The sequence below is a fragment of the Helianthus annuus genome, chromosome 8, assembly GCF_002127325.2.
Source record: "Helianthus annuus cultivar XRQ/B chromosome 8, HanXRQr2.0-SUNRISE, whole genome shotgun sequence".
In the NCBI taxonomy this organism is placed as follows: domain Eukaryota; kingdom Viridiplantae; phylum Streptophyta; class Magnoliopsida; order Asterales; family Asteraceae; genus Helianthus; species Helianthus annuus.
Genome location: NC_035440.2, coordinates 115,042,186 through 115,049,828, shown reverse-complemented (window position 1 = coordinate 115,049,828; position 7,643 = coordinate 115,042,186). Strand labels below are relative to the sequence as shown.

General features: G+C 46.6%; 1 protein-coding gene across 1 annotated transcript; it reads right to left on the bottom strand.

Annotated features, from left to right (window-relative positions):
- Positions 1 to 1,027: 1,027 nt before the first annotated feature.
- LOC118480851 lies at positions 1,028 to 4,657 on the bottom strand. Its single transcript, XM_035975770.1, has 6 exons — positions 3,692 to 4,657; positions 3,462 to 3,620; positions 3,014 to 3,397; positions 1,832 to 2,937; positions 1,579 to 1,743; positions 1,028 to 1,510 (listed from the first exon to the last, which is right to left on the bottom strand). The coding sequence occupies exons 1-3, from the start codon at positions 4,455 to 4,457 to the stop codon at positions 3,036 to 3,038; spliced, it is 1,287 nt and encodes a 428-aa protein (XP_035831663.1). The 5' UTR covers positions 4,458 to 4,657; the 3' UTR covers positions 1,028 to 1,510; positions 1,579 to 1,743; positions 1,832 to 2,937; positions 3,014 to 3,035.
- Between the last annotated feature and the right edge of the window lie 2,986 nt (positions 4,658 to 7,643).

The following is a 7,643-nucleotide window of genomic DNA, read 5'->3' as shown; positions in this document are numbered from 1 at the left end:
TTCCTTCACCTCGAATGATGGCCATCAACAGAATAGCCAACGATGAAGTACGCAGACTTGACTTAGACCTCCTAGAAGAAAGGCGCGAAAACGCTGCCATCAATGAGGCCAAGTACAAAACCAAGCTTGAAAAATACTACAATTCACGCGTGCGGGTTTGTACATTTAACCAGGGAGACTACGTCCTTCGCGATAACGAAGCATCTAACGCTGAGCGCACAGGAAAACTTGCCCCCAAGTGGGAAGGACCCTACCTCATCAAAGAGGTCTTGGGCAAAGGCGCGTATAAACTACAAACGTTAGAAGGCGAAACTATCGCACGCACATGGAATGCACAACAGCTTAGACGCTGTTACATGTAAGCCATGTTTTTTACATTTCCATGTAACCTATCGGGCCGCAGGCCATTTGCAAATAAATAAAAGAGCAATTCAATCCAATATTGTTGGTTACTGCTATTACAAATGCGTGTTCCACTTTGCGGTATCCGCAAAAACAGATTGGCAAAATCTTCATTCGCGATACCCACACAAAGTGCTAACCACACACAAATATTGTAATAGGCCAGCAGAGGCAAAACATTAAGTGTATCCGGCCGGATACACAAGTTTTTACAAAACGTACACAATTCCTAAACCCTAATAAGGCAAACAATGGAATTGACTCATACTCATACGACAAAGGTATAGAGTATACTCAACCCCATTCACAATTGGTAGAGTTCCGGATACAAAAGTTTTTACAAAACTTACACAATTCCTAAACCTTAATAAGGCAAACAATGGAATTGACTCATACTCATACGACAAAGGTATAGAGTATATTCGACCCCATTCACAATGGGTAGAGTTCCGAATACACAAGTTTTTACAAAACTTATACAATTCCTAAACCCTAATAGGGCAAATGATGGAATTGACTCATACTCATACGACAAAGGTATAGAGTATACTCATCCCCATTCACAGTGGGTAGAGTTCTACATACATACGTTCAAACATGCAAGAAGTAAAAACGCTTGTACAAATTGAGCAACAGTTAAACTTTATATTCAAAAAATTCGTGCACCCACTTGGTGCACAACGGATTTACATAAAGTTTCAACATATACAAGAGGAAAACAAAAAAGGGGCACGCAGGCCAACCTAGTTCTACTTTGTACCACTGTTACCCGCGCCATCTTGGCCATCACCAGCGGTATCTTCCTTTTCCGCATCGGCATACAGCATCCGCAACCGGTCTACATAGTCTGCTGCATCTAAGCATTCATCAATCTTCTCAACAGAAGAAAGAGACATGTCATAAAATGATGCAACGCCGCCTCAAGAAGCGCTTCGGTGTCCATGTCACGAAACCCGGACCGCTCATCAGTATAGCCACCTTTAGACAAAATGTTTATATGACCGATGCAACGGTTATAACCAGCTTTAAAACCAGCATCACGGGCACGCTGCTTGATCAAGTCTATACCAGTTGCAGTCTCGGGCGCATCCATGATAGCTTGAACAATCTGCAACAAAAGAACAATAACATCATCACGTGCTAATCCAAGTAAGTACAAAGGCACGAGATACTTACATGTGCAATACCGTGACTCCGCATCCACTTACGGTCAGCCTCAAGCTGGTTAAACGAAGAGGTCAGGGCATCTCTGGCCTCGACAGCCTCATTAGCCCGCTCTTCCGCTACAGTCACGCGGGCAGTAATGTCTGCAAGCTTAGCCTCGAGAGCCTGAACCTCAGCCTTTCAAAAGCAAGAAGCAGTTTGCACAAAATCAGTAAACATTCTCGAAAGACAGAAGGAAGAATAAAACAAGAAAAGCAAACCATACCTGGAGGCTCACAACAGTCTGGTTTAAACGAGTGCGGTCAGCATTCGCTTCATCAAGGGCATTGGCAAAACGAGCCCCCGCCTTCTTGGCCTCTTCAAGAGCCTTCGCGGTCCGGGCCTCATCCTCCTTAGCCCTACCTGCAGCTGCCTCGGCCGCAACCTTCTCTTTGGCCAAAACAGCTTTAGCTGCCTTCAGATTGGCCAACTACTGGCGAGCACGAAACAGATTTTCATTCTGTTTAGCCCAAGATTCCTTCCATGTCTTGCGCTCATTGGAAAGTGTTTCTTTCCAATTCTTACGCTCCCCAGAAAGTAACTTGGCAAGAGTACGCACCTGTTTAAGCTCGGCGGTTGCAGCCCATTCCTCAGTCTGCTTATGCTTTTCAAAAGCAGCCGTATCTTTTTCAAGCTGCTCCGCACCTGCGCGAGCAGCTCTAACCAACCTCTCCGCCTCAGCCCGCATCCGTGCAGCTTCTTCCTCCCTCCGACTCAACAACTTATAGTCCTCCATAATGGCATTCGCCACTATGGAACTTCCCACAAGCATCGTGGAAAGTTGGTTGATGCGAAGTTCATAGGATGCGGCACGAGCGCGATCAACTTCAAACGGGGTGCCCAGGCCACCCAAAATTTCTCTACAAGCGGAAGGATCGTTGGAAATATCATCCCCCTGCATAACAGTCCAGGGGGGTCGGTGATAACTTGTAGTTCGATCCTGTGTGTAAGTGCGGTAATAATACTCCAATTCAAACTCCTCAGGCTGAATCGGAGGCCCATCATAACCCGCACCACCAGAAGAAGAACCAGTAACCTTCTCACCAGCAGGAGACTTTTGCGGCTCAGCACCAGATTTTTGCTTCCCAGCATCAGAAAACCGTAGATCCAAATTATCAGCATCGTTTGGAGAGATCAAGTTGTTAGAAGAATCAACGGTATCAAAGATCTGGTCCGCAACCTTCTCCACAGTCTCCTCCGCCCGCGCGGTCGGATCGGGCACCACCTTGGCAAAAGGTACCGCAGTTTCCTTCGTAACACCCGTATCCGTAGCCGTGGTATGCAGGGGAGACGAGGGAGCATCAAAGATAGAAAAATCTTTACCTTGCGGTTCTGCAAAGCAAAGAAAGCAACAACTATCAGAAAATAAGTTGTGCATACAAAACACTTGCGAAAGTTATACACTTACCAGCAGTAACCGCAAGTTTCTTTTATGTCGGACCAGCCCTCTTGGACTGCAGCTTCCGACGTTTAATTTCACCGGCACCAGCAGCTGTCTGTTCCGGTTTCCTTTTCTCACCCGCAAGGGTGGCACTCGCAGCAGTCCCACCTACAGCCGCACCACCACCTGGAACACCCAAACCCTCAAGGGTATCAGATACTACTACGTAATCGGTATATCTGCGGTAACAAGAACGATAGGTACCTGCGGCTTGGGACACTAAAGGAGGGGCAACAGAACCCTCAGGATTTTTCTTACCGCGCCCCCACGCGGTTTTCTCTGCATGCTTTTTCTCTGTATGCTTCTTGGGGACAGTTTTCACCTGAAACTTCCCCAAGACCCCAAGATCACCTGCATGTAAACAAACAAGCAAATTACAAAGATATACTTTACACAAAAAAGTCTTCGTTTATACCTTTGCCTTGCGGCAGTGGTGCCTTCAGCGCCGCGCGATCAGGAACGCGGAAATTCCCAACAATCTTTAGGTTGAAGCCTTCACGTTCCCCGCACGGAAGCAACTCAACCTTGCCTTCAAAGGTTGGATCAAACATCCTCCATAGGCCGACCGCATCCTCTATTAAAACACACGCAAAGTAATATGAGTATAAGGAAGCAGGGAAAGCGCACAAGAATAAACATGCTTACCACCACTCTTTTCCCACAAAACGGGCCTTGCCCTCCTATCCGGCCTGGTCAGCATCATCCGCAACACCCACAACTCATTATTATCCAGTCTTTTGAGTTCAATCGGTTGCAGCCTTGAAAACCAGCTCACAGTCTTTGCGGTAGCAACAACAATATTCTCCGTAGGGAGGTCCGCATTCACATTCCGCAAAGTCATCTTTGCGGCTACCGCAACAGCCCTAATGTAGAAAAACTTCGTCTTCCACTTTGTGACACCCTTGGGAGGGGTCATCAGCTTCTTACTTCTTTGTCGTTGATTAAACGAAAAGAACCCGGTGTTCACAGTCAGGTGGTAGAACCGCCGGAAGTTTTCAACAGACACGTCTAAACCATGAGCACGGAAGGTGTACTCAAAATTTCTGATCCGAAACATCCCAAACGGACTCAGTTGGGAGATGTGTATCTGATAGAACTCCAGAATTTCGGCAACAAACACCGTCAACGGCAGTCGGAGATTGCCATCATAAAAAAACTCTGCCCACAGGGTAATATATCCCGCCGGAGCATCAGCACCGGTATCTCCCTCTTGGGGATAGATAGCCCCATACTCTTTGGGCATTTGTATGCTGGTCATCAGGTTATCAAAATAACTTTTTGACCAGTTCAACACCGGTAAACCACCACCGACTGCTCCACCATCATCCGCTTCATCTTCATCGGCCGCCGCCAGCGGCCGTTTCTCAGGGTTTCCACCCTCCACATTTTGAGGACTTGAGGGTTCAGCCATCAAGATGAAGAAAAGAAAAATGAGGACTCAAACTCAAACAACCTCACCGGAATTTCAGAAAACCTTATCGCAGAAGACAGAGGACTCTTTTTCTCTAAACCGGAAATTTTGAAATTTTGAACAAGTGAGGGGAAACCACGAACGGTTTCCCCTTATATACTGATCGCAATTAATGCAACATGGAAACTGAATCATCACGTTCAAAAAGAGCAAATTATGCGACACCACGTGTCAAGCGACGCTTCCCCTGACGGTTACCACGCGCGCGTGGCCGCACACGCGCCTGACATAGGAGACGTTTACACTCCTGCTACAGTGCATTTAATGACCTCGGGCAGTGCAAATGTCCTTTCATTTCAGCACATGCCAGGAAATCTCACCAACTTCCACCAACTCACACGTGCACTCAGCCACGTATACAACAAAAAGCGACAACATTATCCAAACACAAGCGGCATGCGGTTTATCTGGTATATCGCACCATAACCCATACCGCATGTCGTTTTTTTTACATACCCCTCAATATAGCTAAAAATTATATCCTTCCGTGGTTAAGGGGGTATACACATGTCCGCACATACCCACGAGCACACGTGGAATATGCGGAAATGACACACACGAGCCCGTACAGGTGTGTCAGATACTCAGAACCAGCGTTGTTCGTTGGACTGAACCGCATCTCAGAAACAGGTAAACCGCATTGCCTTCATTCTCTTCAAGCTTCAAATCCCTCCTATCCGGTTCACAACCACAGAGGGTGCATAAACAACTTCTTCAACAAAAAGAAGTAGGGGAATGTACGTGCACGCACATCAGCAACCCTGACTCCTGATCCTTCAAGAGCCACATCCGAGCAACACACTCGTTTCAAGCGAGTATGGGGTGACAAAACCGCAGACACTCATGAGTCGCTACGGACACACCCATAGCTCCGCAAATGGTTGCTACGGAAGAGCCACAACTAAGTCATCACATAGATGAACGAAGCTACTTCAAGGAAAACTCCTCAGTATTGGAGCGTGAAGGAAAGTGGCTAAGGAAGAGATGTGGACGAGATCCCCAATGCTCATAAGAGATCTCGTCGAACAACAAGCGGCCGAACAGCGGTAACAAGTCTGCTTATGACTTTGTTACCCTACTTGTAAGACGGATAGAATAAACAATGGTGGGCATTACCATGCCTATGACCATGTTTATTTGACCATTATCCAGATTCATATTGTTCGACCAAACATGGCCAACAATGACGCAAGTATCCAACATTGTTTACCCAACCGTGGCCAACAATGTCAAGCAACGAGGTAACCGCAAAGGACGTACGGTGACTAGAGAGCTAATTGGAAGAACATGAACACCCCACAAAAGGGATCATCATTAGATGTCCAATTATTGCGGAAGACCACTCTCTTCTTCATTCACCACCTCAAATGTTGGTTCGAAGTTTGTGCACACCCCTAGCAAGGTCTCAAGGTTGGTTCGACACACCAACAGGTGGCACCCAACCCGAGGCTGAGAATTTCGCATCAGACGAAACATTCTCATCGGTACGGAAGAGGCATCACATGACCCTTCCAGATCTCCAGCTTGATTTACAAAGAGCAAAGACCATCTACATGGCCTAGGATCTTCTCCAGACTCCAAACTACCTTCTAGACACCATAGTCCAGTACTCCTCCCACATGCAACTTGCATATGGCAGCAACACTAGACTGGGGGGACTTGAATGGGTATGGTCCCAGATCTCGCGTCAGCATCGACCGCGAGTGACCATTACCCTTATCAAAACCCCCACTAGCTAACAACCTACCTGTGTCCGTGCAGGAACGCGCCGACACAGTGGTTGAATCCAATCTGCCCAATGATGGAGGAGGACTTACCTGGAATATGAGAACGGTATAGTGACGCGGCTGGCACCGCATCTGGTGTATGAAAACGGAAGCGTTCACAGCGATGCAGCCTAGCACCGCATCCAGTGAACACTTCTATCAATACAAGGGAGCTGGATAACAACAACAGTCACCACGGACGACGATGCGGCTTGGCACCGCATCTCGCGTATTTCTTGATCAAAGAGTGAGACGCCGGAACGTCTACAGTTACCGCAAACAGCGATGCGGCCCGCACCGCATCCTGTGCACTCAGCAAGTGGGACTGACACCACAGAGCAAGTAGCACCAATGGCAGCCACCTGTCAGGTCTACGTAAGCGACAGACTGACGTGGCATCACCTCCACAGCCGACATGCCTGACACACCTGCAAAGGTGCAGCATGCCGTCAGTCTATCCATCCACCTCCTCCTTCACTCCTCGGCTATAAATACCAACCCCAAACCAGGTTTGAGGTATCTCTTTACAACTCTCTCACTACTACTACTATCATACTTTGCTTCCCGAGCAGACTACTGATTCTCACGCCGGAGAGTGGTAACAAGGAGACCCCCCACCCCATCCTCCTTGTTACGAGTCACGGTTTATTTCCTTGTGCAGGAGATCAACCGGCAGGCGATCTAGCCAGCGATCCTCGAGAGGAAGGGATTAACCCTTCTTGACGAGACCAGTGTGTTAACCCTGCTCGGTTAACCATTGTTTCATCAGGCCCCCCTCTAAAAAGTGACCGTTTAAAATAAAAAAAATGGGGGTTTTCTTCTTCTTCTGCCATTTTGGTTTCATCCATGAAAGAACAGTTGAAGATGAATGAAGGTTTGTGTGGTGCCTAGACTTTGTGGAATTATTCAATTATATATTCGAATATTCTTTCTATAGGAAAAATGAAGTAAAAGGAACAATACACTAAAAGTCTAAAACAAGGTATGAAAATTAATGAAAATATTTTGTTAATTTATTTGTTAAATGTTAAAAAAAAGTAGAAGATTAAAAAAATAAAAAAATATAAAAGTGGTGGGGTAGGATCATCTAGGACCATCCTCTCATACCCTCTAGTTTTGTGGGATGGACCATCCTTAGGAAGACTATAATGTGGCGCCTACGTGGCGGATCATCCCCCAAAGGAGGACCATCACCATACCCTCTAGCCTAAGTTAATCATATTAGGGACCTAATCATGCCCATGTAATGTTTGTCCTCATGGTATAGTGTTATCACTTGCTTCATACAAGTCATACAGGAAACACGCAAAGAAAGAATATTACGGATTAGATACTAAAATATTAGATTCTTTACGGTTTT

What these genes read in the sequence shown, in the direction of transcription:
- LOC118480851 (XM_035975770.1), bottom strand. Translation starts at nt 4,457, where the DNA reads ATGGCTGAACCCTCAAGTCCTCAAAATGTGGAGGGTGGAAACCCTGAG. An exon ending in TTTGTGGGAAAAGAGTGGTG is followed by an intron (nt 3,621 to 3,691) that starts GTAAGCATGTTT and finishes GTGTTTTAATAG; the next exon opens with AGGATGCGGTCGGCCTATGG. An exon ending in ACCACTGCCGCAAGGCAAAG is followed by an intron (nt 3,398 to 3,461) that starts GTATAAACGAAG and finishes GTTTACATGCAG; the next exon opens with GTGATCTTGGGGTCTTGGGG.